The 23,732-nt window shown below is 43.6% G+C and overlaps 1 protein-coding gene across 1 annotated transcript in view; it reads left to right on the top strand.

Moving 5' to 3' along the window:
* Positions 1-1,225: 1,225 nt before the first annotated feature.
* The window catches only part of LOC147678619 (uncharacterized), a 30,383-nt gene continuing 7,876 nt past the window's right edge, over positions 1,226-23,732 (top strand). Inside the window, exons 1-2 of the mRNA XM_086946613.1 lie at positions 1,226-1,550; positions 11,533-11,632. Coding sequence (XP_086802739.1) covers positions 11,594-11,632 — 39 coding nt within the window. The 5' untranslated portion in view covers positions 1,226-1,550; positions 11,533-11,593. The remainder of the gene's footprint in view (positions 1,551-11,532; positions 11,633-23,732) is intronic.

Below are 23,732 nucleotides of genomic sequence, written 5' to 3'. Positions count from 1 at the left end.
ATTAGACATGAGGCGGGCAATTTTTTAATGTGACTAAAGCATTGGTGGTAGCACATTCTCGTTTACCGACAGCAAATTTCTCCTTGAAATGGGCACTAAATTTGCACAGACCTACAGTTCTACTGATAAAATGTATGGCAAACATATGATAATGTGTGGAAATCAGGTTTCAGTGAATAGTTATTATAAGTGCATCACCAAGTAAAGTGTTTTGACTTTTTCTGATCCTAATAAAATCTTAGTTTCAATCTCACTTGAGAAATACAAAAAAGTGCTTCCTTTTTCATTCCTAACTGCTGAAAATATACCTGTAAATAAATGGTACATATTCAGCAGTTAGGAACGAAAAAGGAAGCACATTGTTTTGCTATTCTGAAGTGAGAATGAAACCTTTGCATTTGCATTTTGTTGTGTCTTGAGAAAATAGCATCCTACAGCATTTCCATTCACACTTCCTGTACCTCGGCAATGTTGTAACATAATTCACTTTTTTTTTTTCTCTGGCTGCAAACTGAGAGGAGTTTGTAAACAGCAGTCCCCATGTTTAAAAATAAGCAGAAGACATAGGGCAATCAAGCAGTCAGTCAAGAGTTGGTATAGCGCAGCTACTCACCCGTGGGGGTCTCAAGGCGCTGATTTAGATCTTGGCAGATGGGCAACTCCATCACAACGGTGATGGATATCCTGTCGGCCCAGATATAAATCCATTGGATATAATGGGATTTATATTTCAGCGGATGGGATATCCATCACCGTTGTGATGGAGAAAATCCGTCCACCATGATCTTAATCAGACCTTTAGTTTGACATTTGTCCTCTGTCTTTGAAGCACAGCAAATGTGACAAGATAAATGCAGCATTTAAAAAACATCTTTATTTATTGCTTGGACTTTTATCACACACCACAAATCGACTCAAGACCCCCAAGTGGGTCACAACCCATAGTCTAGGAAACACTGGTCTATGTCACAGATTTTATAATGTGATATACCACTGTGTTCCCCAAAGAGTGTTTACAACCAAAAAAGATTGCATACGGAGTGTAGACGGGGTGGGTGTCCTTTCCAGTTGTCCTTGATAAGAGTGGGAACCCGGCCACCTGCACGCCTGATAGCGCTGATCCTGCACAACAAGGTGAGCACACATTTTTCACTCCACCTGTTGACACTGGAAAAACACTCACCAGCTGCAATTCCCTTCTGCTAACACAAGTCTATCAGGCTTCACTTGAACCCATGGAGGAGGTGGGGCCAATAGTTGTAAAGCAACTGACCTAGGCTCCTTGAAGACACTTTATTTCTTGGAAAGTGCTCAATATTGATCAGCCCTGAGGAACTCCAGCCATCCATGGAGCAGCTCCAGATTCCCCACTTGGATTTCTCACAACTCTTCTCTTCCTTTGTCGTATTTGCATTGGACACGGAACCTGTGGCCTGCTTTGTGCCCGTTCCTGGGAGGGGCAATACAATCTCTGAGCTCAGCAGCATGTTATAAATACATGTCTCACCCTGAACCCTTTACACAACCAACCTCTGGACTGGAAAGCTCAGGTGAGTTTTAATCCCTTTCACAACTTTTCAAATTTTTCCCAGGAAGTATGATCTGACATAAGCCCTGGAATTTCCTCCAAGTGAGGTTTAAATACTAAGGGCCGATTCACAGAACTAACTTAAGACAAAATCCTAAACTTACTACTTTTGATATTCACAGAAGTTAGGATTTTGTCTTAAGTTTGTCTTAAAACAGACTTAAGACAGGCTCAAGTTAGGATTTTGTCTTAAGCCTGTCTTAAGTCTGTCTTAAGACAAACTTAAGACAACATCCTAACTTCTGTGAATACCAAAAGTAGTAAATTTAGGATTTTGTCTTAAGTTACTTCTGTGAATCAGGCCCTAAGTGAGAAGATTCTTCAAGTCCATGATGGAAGGGGTGGGTTAGTAAAGGTGGGAAGGATCACTTCTGCCTGGCTTGTAGCCCAGTTTTTACTGTTGATTTCCCTGACATTAAAACAAACATTGCCTGCTGGAAGTTCAAATTCATGCAGTCTTCCATAACTTGCAAAATATTTATTTATACAGCTGTAATTACAAGTTCAAAAATGCCCCAATTTGCAAACATGGGCCAATTTTTAGCCAATGAATTCCTGATGGAGGCTACGTCTATTTTGGCGCCCAGGCCTATTTTCTGTCCCACCCCAACTCTGCAAGACTCTGCTGCAGAAATTGTATAATAATAAAGCAGGCCAACAAATAGCCAGAAAATTGGCCCATTCATTGACTTGTCAGACTAGCCCATTGGGCACTACCAGTAGCCTAGTCTGACCCCAGGGTCCAGCAGCATTTTGGAGTGGTCTCCCAATAGCTGCAGAGATAGCATAACCGAGAAACATCAACAGGTGGCTTCATTCATTCCACTGTTCTTCAATCTGGCAGATTCTTGGTAATTACCAAATGGTGCTCAGAATAAAAGTAATACACACATAAACAACGTTCTCGGGCTTTCTAAAAACTCATGTCCCCAAGAAAGAAAACCATAATTTCCTGTGGCAAATTTGATGAATGGGAAAAAAGCCCTGGCCAGCTCTCGCTGATAATTTTTCGAAAATATAGCTTTCACTAATGAGGTGGTATCTGAATATCAGAACTAAAATATAATCTAACTGATTTATTGTGTTCCAAATATTGTCTTAAAAAATATTGCCCTGTTGAAGTTAATAATCGAAAATCGACTTGCAATCAAACAAAGTTTTTGGTAAAACAATATTTAGGGCACAATATTTCTGTCTAACAATATTTTTGCTAACAATATTTTGATATTCACCCATTGTAGCGCCATACATCTCTCGAGAATGTATTGAACTGTTATTTGGCTGGAAAGACTGTATCTACCTTATCAGATGTTCACTGTTTGTGCTTGTGATAATATCCGAAATATACATCAAATGCAGTCAAAATTATAATCTGTAGACAGCAGTATCTCCTTACAGCCTACTCTATTAGTCTATCAAAAACATTACTTAACCCCTTCCATGCTGATGACGAGCTGGGCTCGTCATGGCGTAGCCTCCTCGCACGCTGATGAGGAGCCCAGCTCGTCACGTAAAGTGCGTTTTTAAAAATCTCAGCGTGCGAGCGGAATTCCGCTAGTGCGCATGAGGTTAATGTTACTGGAAATCCCATCCTTATAGCATCTTCTATGTGCAAAGTATTTTCAGTGGAAAAAATAATCTATTTTTTTCATTAAATCTACCTATCGCCCGTGGAGAGCATTAGATGACTCACAAAGGTGACTTACACTTTTGAGTAAATGTACTACTTTTGATATTCACAAATTGCACTTTTGCAGTAAGTCCAGCACTACGAATGGCCAGCCAACCGTACTGTGACACCCTCCCATAGAAAATAATGGTGGTAGCGAGTTACTACAAGAGTGTAAATTACTACAAAAGCGCAGTTTGTGACTATTTAAAAGTAGCACTTACTCAAAAGTGTAAGTTACTACCAAAGTGCAGTGTGTGAATAGCACTTTTGAGTACATTTTGTAGCACTACGGTACTACTACAAACCTTACTACAAAGTGCAGCGAGTGAATCAGGCCTAATGCCCTCTAGGTGGAGGATGAATTTTGCATTCTGCCGCACTGCGTGTTGTAAGTGTACTTGACTGCGCTCTCGCTGTCCTTGAAATTCGTCGGTCTGCCTCTGTCACTTCTGCTGTGCTGCTTCCACTCCCCGAAGATACTATTGCTTGAACCAGTCAACTTTGTTAAGGGATTCTGGGATCTATTTTTGCGTGGGGTTTCACTCCTCTATAGCTAGCTCTTGTTTACCTCATGGGTGCTGCTGACGAGGTCAGCTCGTCATGAGGCACAGTTGAGCTGTACTCATGACAAGCTGAGCTCGTCACGGCCGTTGGAACGTTCGCACGCTGGGATAATTTCCCCGCTGTGCTGAACGTTCCAAAAACGGGTGTGGCCGTGACGAGCTCAGCTTGACATGAGGGCAGCTCCGCTGTGCCTCATGACGAGCTGAGCTCGTCACCAGCACGGCGGCTCTGCGCGCGGCCCCCCTACCCCCCCCCCCGCACAGAGGGGGGGAAAACCCCATCAGCGAAGGGGTTAATATATCACCTTTTGTCACATGGGTGTAATATGGTGCTAGGTTTGGGTCCCCTCACCCAAACAGACTCAGCATGTCATAAAAGAGGTGGTGTCTCAGCTCTTTCTACAAAAACTGGTGAGCATTCTGGAGATTACAGTACAATTGATGTTACTTTTCCCCTGTTTAGTTATATATTATTAGGCACAAAGTTAAATGAATGCCAATGCAAAAAAAGACACACAGGATGCTGGTCAGTGTTTAAAGGCAGGTGTGCGGAGGGAAACCAAAAACCGTTTTTCCAAAGTACTTGGAGAAAACATTTGGGGTCTTATTTATTAGCCCCTTGCCCCACTTTTGCGTCACTTTTCCCATGTTAAAAATGATGCAAAGGTGGCTCAAGGGCCTTGTAAATAAGCCCCTTAGTGTTTGGTGTTTAAGGGGTGGGCGCAGAGATCTGGAGCTGTGAGAAGTGGTTTTCAGCAGATAACAAGGTCGTTGTGTTACATGCAGACTGAGATGCTTTCTGCAGGAAATGAAAAAAGCAGAATTACTGGATGACAAACAGAAACATATTCAGGAGGCATATTTTACTAAGAACCTGTGGACCAATAAGTACTGAAGGACTTTAAGGGGACATTGTAAATTATGTAACAAGGATCTGTCCCCCGACAACGCGTGTGAACAACCATCCTGCACTGTGGAGGTTGGAGACGCGTTTGCCCCTTAAGCACCTATGCTAAGGACAGCTGGGGCAGAGTATATCTGACGTTTGCAGGTACCCCTGGTGAATCCACCATCTTGCTTTCCTTGGGTCACTGGTTTTGCATCTAAATCCAATATTCCGGCTCAATGCCTTGATGTATAATTTTTGCACACTTTTTCAGATATCACTCTCACAGCTGTAGCTTATTCAAGATCCTGAAGAAAGCCACAACACTCCCTAGGTCATTGGCTGAAACATGTCAATCTAAGTCTAGTAAAATAGGATCTAATGGTTTCTGTCGTACGTCTTGTTTTTAATCCTGGCACAAGGTAGCCAGAATAAAAATAAAGTGGTAAACCCTGTAGCTAGTTTTAATCCACCTCTCTATCAGCACTGTACCCCTCACAACGCTCTGTTAGCTCACATTGGGTCTAAGTAAGAACCCCTCTTATATAAAAACATCCCTGACTTCCTCCCACGCAGCAAAGGGGGTTGTAGCCCGCATTATGACTAGGTCTCAGGATGTGAGGAGGATTCCCAATGATGAAGCATGCCACCTATGGTGGGTGAGGGAAACCGTGCTTTAAAGGCTGGAAGCAGCTTTTAATACGCTGTTAAAACATTGCAATGGTATTACAACGCGGTTGTTACAACGACTGCGTTGTTACTACGAAATACCTTTACATCGCAATTCATTACAATGACTTGCTGTAGGGGGCTGTAAGGTATTGGATATGAAATCCAACACCTTCCCGGCTGTTGCGCAAACAGGAGTAGGAATAGTAAATAATACTATTCCAGAGTCCATTGTGCCCCCTACAGCAAGTCGACGTAATGACTTGCGATGTAAAGGTATTGCATACTAACAACGCGGTTGTTGTAACAACCGCGTTGTGAAAGTATGCAATGTAATAGCATGCGTTGTAACAAGCTATATTCTTAAAGGGACGCCTTCTTCCTAGTCTGCCTTTTTGTCTTCCTTCTTACTCTTAATAGACCCGAGGGCTCTTGTGTGGTTTGTATTTATTTTTCCTCAGCCAACATTTCCCAATAGCAAGAGCAGGAAAACGCACAACGGAGAAAGAAAGAGAAAGGTGGAAACCCCATTGTGAAGGGAGAAATCAGTACCAGCAAGAGAGAGATGAAGGTGCAGGAAGTGTCTGGAAGTCCATTAAAGAGGCATGAGGTTGATGCCAGGCTATGAAGCCTTGGTATTTTCTGCGCCGATTCCAGACGCGGCTTCTGAGCAATACATATCGTATTTTTTAAGAGAAGGCTTTGAGTCAGCCTCTTCTTCGTGATTGGATGGCTTTGTTTTCTATCTCTGGTGTCATCTCTTGATTTGATGGCTTTCCTTCCTTTTCTGTATAAACAAATAGGAGGACCCCACTCTAGTTTAGTAGAGGACGGTGGGGAAAATTTTGGAAAGAAAAACAAACGTCCAGGTTCGTTGGACAGTTTAGATGATGTCTTATTTTAGTGTAGGATTAATGGGTCTCTCCTTTGACACCCTAGGATCATTGATTGTATCTAAGGGTGTTTGTTTTTCTTTCCTTCCTATTCGCCTATCCCCACCTAGTAGTCTTTCCATCTCACGGTGTTCTCATTGGATAAGTTGTATCATTCCAATACCTCCGTGAATAACTCTTTTTTCTGTTTGTACCAGCACTATATGGAATGCATGTTTCCCTGCTCTACCCTACTTTTTTCCGTTTTTTTGTAGTTGTTTATTCATTTTTTATGAGGACCTGGCACCTGCAAAGTGCTGCTGGGATGTCATTCCCTTTTTAGCACTAGCATGCAATTTTTTGGCTTTTTTCTTCCAATCTATTTTCTAATATAACATGGCTTGTTAGAACGATAAATAAAAATACCTCTAATGTTATGCATTACAACGCATGTCTCATGACATATGCACGTCCATCATATCTCACATGTCGATACGCATCATAACGCACAAATACACATCTGTGGCTACCTTAGAATAATTTTTTTATAAATATATGAAACAAATTAGAAGATTGCCATCTATCTGAGTGCATGCCTCTTGCCGCATACATGTGCATGCCAATGAGATAAAGCATTGGAAAACCAAATACCTCAGAATTTTAAAGTCAAGACCTATTGTCTTTGCCAATGCTTGTTTTCTCCTTTAAACAACCAGCTTGCAAATGTGAGTTGGAGTGAATATATAGTTATGTATTTATTTATTTATTTAAGTGTGTTATAGAACGTGAACTTGACCCGTGAGGGTATCAGAGCGCTTTACAAGGTTTACAGAAGAGAACAAAAAGGCATACAAAAGGGCACATCTGTACAGCAGCATATACAAAATAAATAAAATGGAGAGATGCAGTAGTGCTGGACCCATGTGGAGTAAAGGAAACACATATGGATCATTACGTTAACAGTTAGAGACCATAAAAACCCCACCGAATCTTGGGGGTGTGAATAGGTGAGCTGCGGCAAAGATGGTAGTCTTTGTATAGTCAGGCACAACTGAAGTGGTCGACGAAGGAGTTTAGATGAGGAATTTGCCCATGAGGAAAGTTTTGGCCTCCTTTTTGAAGCGTGCCAAAGAATGGATTCTTCTTATGGCGGGTGGGAGAGAGTTCCAAATTCTTGGTGCGGCCCCGGAAAAAGCCCGATTGTAGGTTTTTATTTCCGGAAACGGGCAGGTTGGAGCAAGAGGTCTCTGGCGGACCGAGAGTTCCTGTTTCTTCCAGATACCACTAGTTTCTGTGCCACATAAGCAGGGGAGTTTGTGTATAGAGCCTTGTGTGTGATGCATGCCAGCTTCAGCTGTATTCGGGCCTCGAGGGGGAGCCCATTCAAAGCTTTAAAATGTGGAGAGATATGGTCAAATTCCTGGTGCCAGTAAATAGTCTAGCGGCCGCTTTGAGGCAGACTTTTAAGGGTGCCAGGGAGAGCCTGGATAAACCGGAGAGGCCATATTACAGCCTAGAGATGACTAGGTCCCGGACTGCCCTTTTTAGGTCGGGAGCCTCGATGAATGGTTTCAGCTTCCTTAAGTAGCTCAGCTGGAAACTGGCTGACTTGGCCATCAAGGTAATGTGGTCCCTCATGTTCAGGTTGCTGTTGAGGATTATACCTAGGGATTTGGCTGAGTCCAGGATGGTCGGCGGACAGTTTAGGGCTGTGATGTCCATGATCCATGACGGAATCTCAGGGTTGGCTTTTGTAGGGGAGATTAGGAGGAATTCAGTTTTCTTTGCGTTGAGTTTGAGTTGGTTAGAGGCGAGCCATTGGACAGTCAGCTTCAGGACCACATTCGGGGAGAGGATCTCCTCGAGCAAAGAGATTTTAATGTATAGATGGGTGTCGTCCGCGTACATATGGTAGGAGATGTTAGCGGTGCAGAGAACTTCGGTAAGCGGCTATAGGTAAAGATTGGGGTGGGGGACAGGGTTGAGCCTTGAGGGACTCCAGCCGTGACTGGGGTGGGAGCTGAGAGATTGCCGTCAATTAAGAATCCCTGTGAATGGTTGTGGAGGAAGGACCTAAACCATTCTAAAACAGAGCCATCCAAACCCATCCTAAGTTTGAGGCGTTTGAGGAGATTTTCATGGTTGACCGTGTCGAATGCCGAAGATAGACCTAGGAGGATAAGAAGGCAGGTTTAGCCTTGGTCTAGGGCTTGGAGGGCATCGTCCACGATGTGGAGCATAGTAGTTTCAGTGCTGTGCCCCAGTCTGAATTCAGATTGGAAGTCGTCAAGTAGGTGGAAGTTATTGATGTGTTCACTTAGTTGCTGTTGTACACACTTCTCTAACACTTTGGCTAATAGAGGGATGTTGGAGATAGGTCTGAAGTTGTCAGGGGAGGCAGGACCCAGTGATGTTTTTTTTAGAATAGGGAGGACTTGGCCGGTTTTCAGAGCATCGGGAATCAATCCTTGCTGGCGAGAGGCGTTGATAATTGCAGTCCAGCTAGGGACAATGGATTGGGAGGCAGCAGCGAGGCAGTTGGATGGTAGAGGGTCATTAAAGTGGTTATTCGGGTTTAAGGTGGAGCGGATTCTAGTGACGGAGTCTTCATCATAGTATTTGAAATCGGTCCAACTTGCTTGGTTTTTAGGAGAGGCCAGAGGGAGTGGCATGGAAAGGGGGGCTGGTCAGGAAGGGGTTGAGACGATGTAGCAGTACTGAGTTCATTTCCTGAAGCTGTGATTTTATCAGCAAAGAAGGAGGAGAATACCTTAGATGATATTAGAGACTTGGGAGCTTCTTTCGGGGTTTTAGCCAGTTTATTTGATTGGTATTTGACCAGTTCAGGAGGGACAAAACATCACTAAACCTGTGTACTTTAAAGGTCTGGTAATCAAGCATGCAGTTGAAAATGCCCCTCTTCTACCCCTGTGGTTATGGTTGAAATGTGGTGAACTTTTCCTGAGGGTTAATCTAGCACAGTGATACTCTAAGTAAGGACCCTCCCGACCTTTACATGTGGCCCCCCTGAGCAGCAGCAGCAGTAGGCTGCTGTTTACTCGACAGCACTAACGTAAAAAAAAAAACAGCAATCACTTACTTAAAGGTTAATTTGCAGTTAAGGTAAAGGAAGTAACCAGGCCCTTAACTTTAGGAGCACCTTAATTTTTAACGACAGCCACTAGATATACATGCTTTGCTTCCCCGACATCCACTTTACACCCCCTGCCGGCATCGGCACACCATAGACCAAACTTTGTGGACCCCAGGAAAATGTTCGTGAGTATCCATGATCTAGCACATCCTCAGTAAGGAAGGCATACGTACAGTCGCGTGTTGAAGAAGCAGAACATATGGAACCGAATCAATAACTTATTGAATATCTAAAAAAGAACAGAAATTAAGAAACGGATTGAAATTGGAAAGGTAGCACGTTCTGTAATGTGTGATATATCTTTAATTACTTCTAAGATATTCTATGCAATAAGGAGTATGTTTTTGTAATGGTGAAATCTGATAATACAATATTCATAGAAAAGTAGAGATGTATTCACTAGAAAAGGCTGTTCATCAGTTGTGGAGTCTGCAGAGACATCTGTATAGTATCCCATGAATTGGTTTACTCACCGTATATCCGCACATGAACCAGCCTGTTATTTTATTTATCATCAGACACTTGTAAATCGCCAAACAAGACCAACAATTAGTACCGGAGCAGGGCCGGACTGGGTGTAGCGGGCATCGGGCGTTTTCCTGGGAGGCTGGAAGGGTGGGAGACAGTTTTTAAGCGTTGTTGCAATATCGACCCCCAGTAATACAAGCAACAGTGATTCACACTTGTACCCCCACCTGCCCCCCACCGGTGGTTGTGGGGGGCTGGTCCTACAAAATTGCCAGGGCTGCTTTGGGTTCCCTGTTTGGCCCTGTACCGGAGCACTACATTCACTCCTGCTTCATATCAGGCATTACACACATAACCCCCTGTTGACTGACGGTTCCTGCAATTATACTGCACTCTCTCATACACTCTCGCTGACTGCTGACATTATTGGCCTGGTAAGTCACCACATAACTTACTCACTAAACATCTTTACCCGCAACCTCAACATCAGGCCTCAAGGAGAAAAGATGAAAAGTTTGGTAAATTAATGACTGTGTGCAAAATTCACCTCCTCTGGATTGAGTTCCCTGATCTGTGTACCATATTACGGGCCATATGTAGGTAAATGGCATTTACCGAATCGTAAATACCGAATTTTACCGATTCGGTATTTACAATTCGGTAAATGCCATGTAGGTAATTATTCTGTAAATATTACCAAATCGGTAATATGCGGTAATTACCGAATCGGTATTTACCGATTCGGTAATTGCCATTGATTCCTATGGGCCTTGAGGCCCATAGGAATCAATGGCAATTACCGAATCGGTAAATACCGATTCAGTAATTTTACCGATTTGTCAAGGGGGACAGGGTGTCACTTTGACACCCTGTAGCACCCCAGATTTTGGCTTGTGTGCAATGTGACACACATACATGCCCTTAGGGCATGTATGTGTGCCACATGGCACAGGTGTACATGCACAGATGTGCATGTACACAGAAACTCGTTATTTACCATGCCATTGTATTTCATGGTAAATAACGAATTTCTAAGGGCCTGTGGCACTGTTTCCAGTGCCACCTACATCCCAAATTTCCGATTCTGTACATTTACCGAATCGGTACTTTACCGATTCGGTAAAATTACCGATTCGGTAAATATACAGAATCGGTAATTTTCAGGCCCCCTACATCTGGAATTACGAATACCAGTCGGTAACGGCCGAAATCGGCCGTTACCGACCGGTATTTTCCCACCTACATATGGCCCTATGTCTATTAAATATTAACAAGAAATGAAAAATGATGATAAACCAAATGTCAAGTATGATAAGCAGAGTGACCTAAGGCCGTATTTTAAACACATTCTTTCCAGAGGGTATTATATGCACAGAACGTAACCTTTGGTCGAGTGTTATCCGTGCTTGAAATGGAGAAGCAGAAGTGCAGGTACTCTGTAGCAGAGTATCTGCTTATTTCTGAAAAGTGCCAGTGTTCTCCAATGAAAAGTATTACGTCTCTCTTGAGAAGTGCCGGTACTCTCCCTCTCAAAATAAAAAAGTGCAAGTACTCCGTACCCGACAGTACCGGCCTCTTTATAGCACTGAGTGTTATCAACATGTGAACTTCTAAGGGGCTAAGTCTTTCTTCACTCTCACCTCTTTCATTAACACCGCAGGTAACCTGTACTGACTGCGCCACCTGGAGGGCCTTAAAAGCAGCGCACCAACAACAAGGCAATGTCACCTCCTTGTATCGTCCTCGTCTGCATCTTTCTGGTAAGCTCGAGAACATACTGCAACGTGTCGTTGAATATTATGGGGCTTATTTACAAGCCCCTTGCGCTGTCGGTGCGCCACTATTAACATGGGAAAAAGTGATGTACTGGTGGTGCAAGGGTCTAGTGAGTAAACCCCTATGAATTTCTTCCATACAGCTCAGCAGTACTAAGTAGTACCAGTAAATATTAAAAATCACCCCATTGGATGTGGTTGCCACCTTGGCAATACCAGAGTCAGATGACAACATGATGTTGCCTTTACCTGGAGCGCAAACGTCCGCCTATATTATGGTCAGCAGTCTTAACTTATTCTCAAAACAGTAGATTCTGAGTTCATAACAGTTCAACTTAAAATTGGTGAAAGAGTCTTTTTAGGTCTGGCTTCAGCCAAAACCGTTTGATTTTAGCAATATTATATGTGTAATATGCTTACTTATAGGGGCTTTCAGCCATCCCGCTGCTTCCACTGGTCTATTGGTGCTTCATTCACATTTTTCTCTCGCCCATGACAGCATGGCTTCATGGCTCAGCCCACTTTAGCCATTGGTTTACTTCACTCTGAGTGAGGGCATTCAACCCTATCACATGGAGCACATCCCCACACAAAGTAGTTCCTTTCAGTGCCACAGACTTCTATGTCAATGTGTGCTATTTGAGGCCAAAAATATTCTTTTTTCTAATCAATATATGTTTTTACTATTGTCAAGGGCTCACCAGTTTTACAACAATAAAGTTTTACAAAAGCCATCATATAATAAAACAAACATTGGCAAATCAAAAAGGCTGGCAGGCAACACCAGACCTCCTGGCTTTTCCAATCGTTCCTTTTTATTTTGGCTTTTGAAACTAAGATCTTTATTTTGCTACGAAATGCATAGAAAATTTGGAAAATTGTATTCACAAATGGGCTTGAATGGTGAAGCTAAACGTTGCAAAACATCTGCATGCCTTGCATATTCCTTTACATCTCCAAGGCGGACTACCTATTTCATTTTTACCAACTTTTGTAAATCACAAAGGGTAACTTGGCACTGAATAGCAGATGTTTATTGTTAACCAACTCAATGGTACTCACTTTATTGACCTCAGAAGGAGGAAAGGCTGAGTGGACCCGCAAAGGTTTGAACCTGGGTCCATGAGGTCAAACAGAGGCCTCGACAGTGGACGAATTAGTCCACTAAGCTACCAGACCCTGCCTAGTGCCAGCTATGACCTCAGAAGGATGAAAGGCTGAGCAGACCCACCTGGATTTGAACCTGGGTCCATGACGTCAAACAGAGTCCCTGACAGCAGGCACATTAGCCAACTAAGCCACCAGACCCGACCCATTACCAGATATGACCTCAGAAGGATGAAAGGCTGAGTGGACCCGCCAGGATATGAACCTGTGACCATGAGGTCAAACAGAGTCCCTGACAGGAGGTGCATCAGCCAACTAAGCCACCAGAACCAGCTCAGTGCCAACTCAATGCCTCTATCCCACAGCTGTAGAGCAGGGTATCTGTGTCATAAGAGTGAAATGAGTAGCAAGCTGCCACACAGCAGATTTTTTCACAGGCCCTTGTTGTTGATGTAGAGCAGTAAATGATGGAGGGCTGATGAACAGCTGAGCCACCATTCACCCATAGGCCATCCCTTGAACAGGCGAGAGTGGATCTGCTGTGCCTGCTGAGTCAGAGCTTTGCAACCATTTTGTGGCAGGGCACTAGGAGAGGAATGCCCTGTGGTCTATCTGCGAGAGGCACTTCTCACCAAAAAAAAATGTAGCAGGATTTTAGGGAATTCCACCCATAGCATGGCAGCCGACGCACAGGAACAAAGTTCTAGCTTAGGTGCATGTGTGACAACTATTTTTCCCGGCAGACAAATCCCCAGGCATGACTCTTTAAGAAGGTCACAGGACACTTTTTCTCCAGATCAAAGATCAGTAGCTTCTTGCGTCGTATTTCCCTGACGTTGCAGCTTGGGTGTAAATAACCAGTCATCGGTCACCACCCCGAAAACGTCAATGACTCAATTCAATTTCAAAGCGTTATTCGATTATTAAAAACAATCATAAAAGCATACAGTATAAAAACACAAGATACAAACATTACAGTGGGGACAATAACTCATCAGTATTAGAATTTAAAAAGTATTAAAACACCAGACTTTTCCTATGCAAAACAGCTTTGAGTAGAAAGGTAGCGGTAAAAAAACAGATATCTGCAGAATCTAGTGCAAATAACAATTTCAGGGCTTGGGCTGTAGTATACACTGAATGTTTTAAAAACACAGGTCTAAGGTAGTAACGACGAAGGTGCAAATAAAGAGGGCAAATAAGCATAAAGTGCAAAGTGCTTTGCCTAGACTGGCCATCACAGGGGCAAGGTGATTGGCTATGTAATTTCCGCATTGGGAAGGCCACTAGGTTATGTACAATACCAAGTCTAAACCTCGTAAGAACAAACTGATGCAATTGCTTGGTTATGAATTTAAGGTACATAGGCATGCCCCTGTCTTCCAACATATTAGAATAATAAAATACATGAGTAGACATGGAGCTGGACTTCGCCCTGCGTAAATCAGTTTTGGTCCCAATAAAAACATTTTTGAGTTCCTTTTTTGGTACAGTAACAGCACTGTGGGGGTCGTTGACAATATCTAGGTTAAAAACATCACTATAAGAAGAAGAGACATAGTTCAACCAGGGATTCTTGTAGGCTTTGTCCAGTTTAAGACAATCTAAAATAATCTGTCTGGTAAAGTCAGTCTCGTCTTTAGCCCAAATAGACCTCCATACCATTAAAGGTCTCATTCCCATCAAATCCGTTACATAATTCATGCTCACCTCGCTAAGACACAATTCAATGGAAGCCGAGGGGGGTAAACAAAGGAGTCTTTTAAGGAACCCATTCTCAGTGACTTGCAGTTCCCTGTGCTGACAGTAGCCCCATATACCAGAACCATATAGAGCAATAGATACACACCTATGCCTGTAAATATCTAACATGTCTGGTATGCGGCGACTACCTAGCTTAGATGCGAATCGAAAAACTCCGGAGGAGCTTTTGGCCATCCTACCATTGACATTTAAAATCTCTTGTGCCCAAGTCCCTTTATTATTAAAAGTTACCCCGAGGTAGCAGAATCTATCCACCACCTCTATTTTATGATTATTAAAATGGAACGGCATTAAGGATTTCAACCGTTTACCACAGGCCTTAATAAAAGTCTTGGAGTTGTTAACTTTCAGTTTTCTCTCGTTAATAAAATTATAAAAGTGATTCATTCGTTTTTGAAGCCCCCTTGGAGTGCGAGAGAGCAATACCGTGTCATCGGCATAAAGTAGGATTGGCACAGGGTGGCCACCAACCTGCGGGGAGTCTGCCTGTACCATCTTCAGTTCTGATTCTATAGAATTAATAAAGAGGGAAAATAGCAGGGGGGCCAGCACACATCCCTGCCTTATGCCTGATTTAACCCTAATTTTATCTGTGCATTCGCCTGCCTGGCCAAAACAGATCTGGGCTGATAACTTATTGTAGAGTCTGGCCAGGAAATGAATAATTGCTGGGGGAGCACCCATACCCAGTAAAGTGGACCATAACAGATTATGGTCCACAAGGTCAAAGGCACTCGAAAGATCAGCAAAACAGAGAAATAGGGAGCCCTGTTTCGCTCTCGTGCACTTTCCAATGAGGAGGTCAAGATTAATGCACTGCTCAATTGTCTCCAATCCTTTGCGGAAGCCATATTGGGATTCAGCCAAGATTTTGTTTTCCTCTGCCCATTCCTCCAGCCTCATCAGTAGGACCCTACTCATGATCTTGAGGGAAGAATCAAGAAGGGAGATAGGGCGGTAGTTCTTAGCCTCTCCTCTATCTCCCTTCTTGTTGATGGGTAAAATTATAAATTCACTCCAGTTAGGTGGTGTACTCTCCAAAACTGAAGCATTAAACACCTGCGTGAGGAGTGGGCTCCAAAGAGTTGGATTGGATTTATACAGGTTAACCGGGACCCCATCGGGTCCCGGTGCCTTTCCCCCTTTACTCTGACTCAGCGACGGCTCGTGGAGGGTGTTACGGTGGGGCAGGAGGGCGAGGAGGGGGAGGGGCAGGGCGGAGGTTGCTAAAAACCGGCATATGGATAATTGCAGGTAAGTAAACAATTTAATTAATAAAACGAATTTCGTAGTGCGCCTTGCATCGCAAAATGCAATGCAGTGCGAGCTACGAAATTCGTTTTATTAATTAAATTGTTTACTTACCTGCAATTATCCATATGCCGGTTTTTAGCAACCTCCGCCCTGCCCCTCCCCCTCCCCGCCCTCCTGCCCCACCGTAACTCCCTCCACGAGCCGTCGCTGCTCCGACTTATAGCATTGACAACCTCTGGAAGAGTGATATCCAGGGGTATCCTCATTTCAGGCAACGGGATAGGAGAACTGGCAAAGTCCTCCCTGGGCGGGTTAAAAATTCCAGAAAAGTGGGCAACCCAATTTGCTTTGCTTACCTGGGCTGACAATGAAGGAAAATCTTCTTTTGCAAGAAAGGGACTGTTGACCGTAGACCAAAAAAGCCTACTGTCACGCAATACCGATGCTTGGTTGTAATGGCTGCCTTTTTGCTAGCTCTTAGGAGAAGGAGAATGATGGAGAGTGACTCCAGCCTATCACCCCCATAGCATAGGGATTAGGCCGATAGACAGGGACCCTGTCTTACATATATTAGGGCATTTTCGTACCATTTTCCTTAGAGTAAGGCTTATGAATTTAAGTTAGGGGATAGATATATAAGTATTAGTCATGATTTGCTCATTTGCTAACATGCTAGGCTATTTTCCATGGAGCTATGCATATTGTGGGCTCCGTAGGCCTTAAACGAGACAGACTCCATTTTGCTTTCTGCCTGGTAGCTCGAGAAGGCTTTCTAGGTGAAGTGTAATGTTTTAGTTTCAAGCTGTTGTTCGCTTGGAGAGAACCGGTTCAGGCTGACCCTTATCGAAGGAATGTATTTTTCTCCACTCCGAAGACACAACTTCAGGCCGGCCGGCTGGGAAAGTGTCCTTGGTACGGGGAGGTACAAGAATTTGGTGGGCGGCAGGTTACTGGCCGTGAATTTCCATGAAGGAACGGGCTTTGATATTAGCGAAGGTGTTAGTCAGTTTGTCAGTTAGTCCGTAGGCGGCATCTAGCCGTTAGCATCTCTGCCATTACTCATTTTCATGGTGGACAAGTCGCCATCTTTGAAGTCGGAGAAAGATTTAAGACCGAAACTCTCTGAGAAAGACTGAACGAGAAGTAGCGCGGAGCGCACTGATACAGAGAGAGAGAGAGACGGTAGCTAATAATCAGCAAGGTTCCGGTGTCCTGAGGGGAAGCAGACGAGGTTGAGCCTAGCGGTGCAGACGTGTACTTGTGACGGCTGAGGGTGACTGCAAGGCGAGCCAGGATACAGAGACGAGAAGGGAACCTAGATGACTGCCGAGTCCAGACTTCCCACTAATAAGGTGATCTCTGTCTAACTTAACTAGAATGTGCACTCTAATCTTTACCTTTTTCTTGCAGGAGTTATGTTGCATAGTAATGTGATTTGTGTCTATTGTTAATAAATACCCTAATTCATATAGAATTACTGTGTATCTGGTGTTCATGTTCAATCTCGGTAAACTGCATTCCTAGTCAAAAGCTGTTTAAGTGAACGGATGAGAAATCCCGATCAGGTAAATGGTGATTGAATAAAGAGGGAGTGAGTGGACCTTTGATGCCAAGAGCAGGGAGTATACTATACAATCTGAAACTATATTCAAAGTTATTATTGTAGTTTTATTCCGAGTAGGTAACTGAGATATTATCCTGATAACTGTTCATAGGAATGTGGTCGTCGTTGATATGCGGCGTTAATGAGAGCACTGGGGAGGATTACCAGTGTGTATACCCACTGGATTGTGGCTTGAATAAGTGAGAACACTAGGAGGTCGAACTAGTGTGTAGTTTCGCAGGATTGCGAACAGTTTGGAAAAGGGAGCATTGGGTTCTGCAGGCCCATGTGTAGACACGCCGGATTGTGTGTCAGATCTGCCCTAGGGTAGAACGGTCTGGGTCGGGGTGGCCGCGAGACCAACTGATGTGAATAAGATATTGTAGAAAATCCGTACATACATATATTGTCATTCCCCATCCTTAGGTGCGACCTGTATATATATCTGTATATCTAATCATTGTGGATACGATCTGAGGAGGGAAGGTGAGTACGTTTTGGCTGGGTCACAGGGGCCCCTGGGGGCTGATCCCATCTAAACAGAAAATCCAGCCATTACATCTGGCGTCACGAACAGGATACGAAGCCTGTGTGCATTGTGTTGTTTTAATCTCGTTGGTTTGCGCTCGGCTTGTACGTATAAAATTTTGTTTATAATTGTGTATATAATTTTTTTTTTTTTTTTTTTTTTTTGTGTCATTATGTTTGCGAAAAAATCATCGTCGGTTTTCAAATTACCGATTCAGATTCCCGGCTGGGAATGTACTCCCTACGAGGCTTTGGCCCGTGAGTGGGCCGATTCTACTGGTTTGAGTGAAAATTGGTCTTCATGCTTGGAGCAGGCGGAGCCTGCCGATGTTGTGTCGTGCTTGCAGAAAGCGCCAGTAGTGAAGGGTGATGAGCTTCCTATTTTAGGACGCAGAGGGTGGATTGTTCTTAATGCATACAGAATATTGCATGAGAGGTTTGTTCAACTACAGAAACAGTTTAAAGATACGGAAGGACAGTGTGTTGAGTTGCAAAATGCGCATACTTTATTGCGTTGTCAAAATAAACTGCTTGCCGACAAACTTGAAACATATCAGACCATTGCCGAAAGGGCTGCGGTCCGTATTGCACGATATAAGTATAAACATCGTCGTGGACGTGTGTCTTCACGCAAAGTGCGTATGGTTGTAGCTAAAGCTGGAATGGATTGGAACCCCGATGAGTGGGACGGTAATATCTGGGATTCTCATACTTCTGACTCCTCGGCAGAGGAGGGTGACAAGCGCGAGTCTTCTCGCTCCGGACGTGATTGTAAATCTGCCTCATGTATTGATTCAACTCCCGATTGTGACCGTGCTCGTTCTTCCCGTGTGGATGACGTAGCTTGCCCTGATTGTGCTGTTAAATCTAAGATGCGGGCTTCCTCGGAAGCTCTTCCCGCAGTTTCTGCTCACCCGATTTTTCGACGAAAATTACAACAGGCCCCTGGTAACCCGGGTGGTATAGCTCTTGATTGTATTGAAGACTTTACTCAGCAGGAGGTTAGTGACATTTTGCAACGATTTCGACAACGGCCTGGTGAGGCCTTGCTTACCTGGATGGTGCGCCTTTATGAGCTTGGCGCTGCCGGTATTATGCTCGATGCTGTTGATTGCTTACGATTCTGCTCTTTGAGTTCTGATTCTACGATTCAGGATCATTTTCGGAATTATAATGGTGCTGGTCAAATTTCTTTGCTCCAGCTTGCGTCTGACGGCTGTAATCATAAATATCCAACTGAATCTGATTGGCCTACTGATGAGAAACCGTGGTACACTCTGCGCAATGCGTCGCAACGTTTAAAAGAGGAAGTTATGAAAACGTCTATCTTCCTTAGTACTGCTGACAAGTTATTGGATGGTCTTTTAACATCTTCTGTGCGTAATCGCATTATTCGTTCTTCTCCTGTTGCTTACAAGCAGGTCATGATGACATTATTGATTAACCAAACTGGCAATCCTTTGTCTGTTGTGCTTGAGTCTGTTCGTCAGCTTGGTGAGCTGGGTGAATGGTTTAAACCTGAAAGACAATCTCGACCTGAGGGTCGTACTGGTGGGGACTATAAGTTCTCTAGACGTGACATGTTTCTTGCTCTCATTGCTGATGGTGTCAAAAGGGAAGACATTGATGGCGAGCCTAATAATCGCTTATGGGACATGTTTCGTAAGCGTGGTTTGGATCGAAAGGAGGGTGCCCGTCGTGTGCGAAAGAATGAGTATGATCGTGGTTCGGATGACAGTGGTGATGAGAGACGACGTGTGAATTCTGATCGCCGTGATGATCGGCGCTATGAACGTGATGGATCCCCTCGTCGTAATGACGGGAGGGGGAGAGAGGATGATCGCGAGAGGGGAAGAGATGATCGTGTTTCTAGCAGACGACGAGATGCAAGGAGTTATTCCCCTGACGTAAGAAAGAGGGAGGATCGTAACAGACTCTCTGACCGTAACTCACAACTTTTTGAACCTGACACTAATCCGTTTCGTACTGGAGACGGATATGAACAAGACATTCTAATACCAAAGAAAACTGAGAACATTTACCCTGATTTGTCTTGGTTGACAGAACGCAGGAAAAATGACTAGGAAATAGGTCAAGCTCCGGTACGCAAGTGGGCCCACAGAGATTACAGACCCTATGTAGATATTGAGATTTTTTTGGAAACATCGTAATATCCAAAGGGCCCGAGCGTTGGTTGATACTGGGGCGGAGGCCACTTTAATTCATGGTAAGTCGAGAAAATTTCATGGACAATCTTTTACGATTACTGGTCTGGGTGGTAAGGAGACACCCGCAGTTCAAACTGCACTCGAAATTAAAATTGGTAGAATTCCTCGTAGAGAATACTCTGTGTTGGTTGTGCCACTTTTGGAATACATTATTGGAATTGACATTTTGAAAGGTATGACTTTCCATTTGGATGATGGGTACTATCAATTTGGTACACGACAGTACATTTCGACCAGACCCGTACGGGTTGGCCGTTTACGCATGCCACCTATTAAAATACCTTTAGCAACGAAAGTGATTTCTCAAAAGCAATATCGCATCCCAGGTGGTCATGAAGAAATTACCGCTACGATTCAGGATTTGGTTGACGCAGGAGTCATTACTCCGGTCACATCTGCTTGGAATAATCCCGTTTGGCCCGTGCGCAAAAGTGACAACTCTTGGCGCATGACTGTTGATTATCGAGAATTAAATAAAAATACACCTAAATTGACTGTTGCTGTGCCTGACATTGTCACACTGATTCAGAGAATTCAAAAGCATCCTGGTACGTGGTATGCTTCTATTGATATTGCTAATGCGTTCTTTTCAATTCCGATTGCCCCCGAATGTCAGGAACAATTCAGTTTTACATGGAATGGACGTCAAATGACGTTCCGAAGTCTTCCTCAAGGCTATGTACATAGTCCTACGATCTGTCACCGGCTGGTGGCGGAACATTTGTCTGAAGTACCCACGAATCCACAAGTTCAGATTTGTCATTATATTGACGACATTTTGATTCAAGGTGAAACGCAAGACCAGGTGCAGTCCCATTTAGATCAAATCATTGACTGTTTGCGAGCGAAAGGCTGGGAAATCAATCCTGACAAATTACAAACTCCATCCCAAGCTGTGAAATTTTTAGGAATTAATTGGCATGAGGGTCACAGAGAGGTGATTCCTCAGGTTAAACGAAAAATACTTGATTTTGCTATTCCCAGAAACAGGAAAGAAGCTCAATGCTTTATTGGTTTGTTTGGATTTTGGCGTCAGCATATTCCCCATTTGAGTCAAATCTTGGCTCCATTGTATCGAGTCACTCGTAAAAAGAATGCGTTTGAATGGGGTGAACCTCAACAGACTGCTTTCAATCTGGCTAAAGAAGCTATTCAGTATGCTTTGGATTTGTGGCCCGTGAGTGAAGGTGATGTGGATTTGAATGTGTCCGTGGAAGGCCTGTATGCCATTTGGAGTTTGTGGCAAAAGCAGGGCAGACAAAAAGTGCCATTAGGTTTTTGGATATCTAATGCCCGACCTAATGTTATTCTGGGTGATTTCGCGGCACATGAATTTTGTCCCTCATGTACTACTCTTCCAGACCTCGATGTCCCTATTCATTCCCGAATCACTACTTTTAATATTACCCCTGGAGACCTTTGCTTCATTATGACTTGTGACCCTAAAGCTATTACTGAGTGCTTGCGGCTGAAGCTCCAAGCCGCTACTACTTTTTCAACTCATCAACGTTTGTTATGTTCCAAGAGACTTCCTAATTCATGTCTTTCAGTTAAAAATAATATGACATGTAAACGTTTATTAGTAGCCACTAGCCATTATCGTTCAATGCTATTGCCAGCTGGATGGCTCTTTTCCTGTGGGAATTCATCTTGGCCCTATATTCCTGTGAATATTTCTGGTGGCCCATGTGCCATCACTAGATTAAGTTTGCTAATGTTTTCCTCACATCCTATTTCACATTCCCGTATTGTACGTGATTCGATGTCATTGCATGAAGATTGTGATTCCTCTGTTCATCTCTATTCTAGATCAGAGTACCTTGGTTTAGCTTTTTCTATTTATTGGAGTGCCTGCATTGGCCGTTTATAATGCCAAAACTATCGGCAAAATGGCCTGCTGGATGGTTAAGTCCATTAACCAAACATCTACTGTTTTATCTGATCTCTTATTAGACGCCCAAGGTGAACGTAGAGCTATTTTGCAGAACAGGGCCGCTATTGATTATCTTTTGTTGAAACATGGACATGAATGTTCTGATTTTGAAGGTCTGTGCTGTTTTAATTTGTCTGACCATTCTAAAGCTATCCAATCCCACATTGACAAACTCCACGACTTGACTGCAGAAATTAGAGAACATATTGATCAGGGTTTCTTTGACTGGCTTTTTAATTGGCTCCCTGACATGCATTCCCTACGACAGATTTTAGGGGGGATTATTGTCGCTATTTGTGTCCTAATAGCTATTTGTTGCTTTATTCAGTGCATCCCTTCCCTGCTGCAATTTTTTAGACTTAGCAAGGGTCGTAGATCAGTTAGTTTTGTTTCATATTATTCTTCTACCGATGTTAGTTCCATTTAGTTTGTGGTTAATAGACTGGAGTCAAGGGGTGTAATGTAATGGCTGCCTTTTTGCTAGCTCTTAGGAGAAGGAGAATGATGGAGAGTGACTCCAGCCTATCACCCCCATAGCATAGGGATTAGGCCGATAGACAGGGACCCTGTCTTACATATATTAGGGCATTTTCGTACCATTTTCCTTAGAGTAAGGCTTATGAATTTAAGTTAGGGGATAGATATATAAGTATTAGTCATGATTTGCTCATTTGCTAACATGCTAGGCTATTTTCCATGGAGCTATGCATATTGTGGGCTCCGTAGGCCTTAAACGAGACAGACTCCATTTTGCTTTCTGCCTGGTAGCTCGAGAAGGCTTTCTAGGTGAAGTGTAATGTTTTAGTTTCAAGCTGTTGTTCGCTTGGAGAGAACCGGTTCAGGCTGACCCTTATCGAAGGAATGTATTTTTCTCCACTCCGAAGACACAACTTCAGGCCGGCCGGCTGGGAAAGTGTCCTTGGTACGGGGAGGTACAAGAATTTGGTGGGCGGCAGGTTACTGGCCGTGAATTTCCATGAAGGAACGGGCTTTGATATTAGCGAAGGTGTTAGTCAGTTTGTCAGTTAGTCCGTAGGCGGCATCTAGCCGTTAGCATCTCTGCCATTACTCATTTTCATGGTGGACAAGTCGCCATCTTTGAAGTCGGAGAAAGATTTAAGACTGAAACTCTCTGAGAAAGACTGAACGAGAAGTAGCGCGGAGCGCACTGATACAGAGAGAGAGAGAGAGACGGTAGCTAATAATCAGCAAGGTTCCGGTGTCCTGAGGGGAAGCAGACGAGGTTGAGCCTAGCGGTGCAGACGTGTACTTGTGACGGCTGAGGGTGACTGCAAGGCGAGCCAGGATACAGAGACGAGAAGGGAACCTAGATGACTGCCGAGTCCAGACTTCCCACTAATAAGGTGATCTCTGTCTAACTTAACTAGAATGTGCACTCTAATCTTTACCTTTTTCTTGCAGGAGTTATGTTGCATAGTAATGTGATTTGTGTCTATTGTTAATAAATACCCTAATTCATATAGAATTACTGTGTATCTGGTGTTCATGTTCAATCTCGGTAAACTGCATTCCTAGTCAAAAGCTGTTTAAGTGAACGGATGAGAAATCCCGATCAGGTAAATGGTGATTGAATAAAGAGGGAGTGAGTGGACCTTTGATGCCAAGAGCAGGGAGTACACTATACAATCTGGAACTATATTCAAAGTT

Source organism: Lissotriton vulgaris, chromosome 12, assembly GCF_964263255.1.
Source record: "Lissotriton vulgaris chromosome 12, aLisVul1.2, whole genome shotgun sequence".
NCBI lineage: Eukaryota > Metazoa > Chordata > Amphibia > Caudata > Salamandridae > Lissotriton > Lissotriton vulgaris.
Note: the sequence above shows the minus strand (reverse complement) of the source record. Positions and strands in the feature narration are given on the sequence as shown.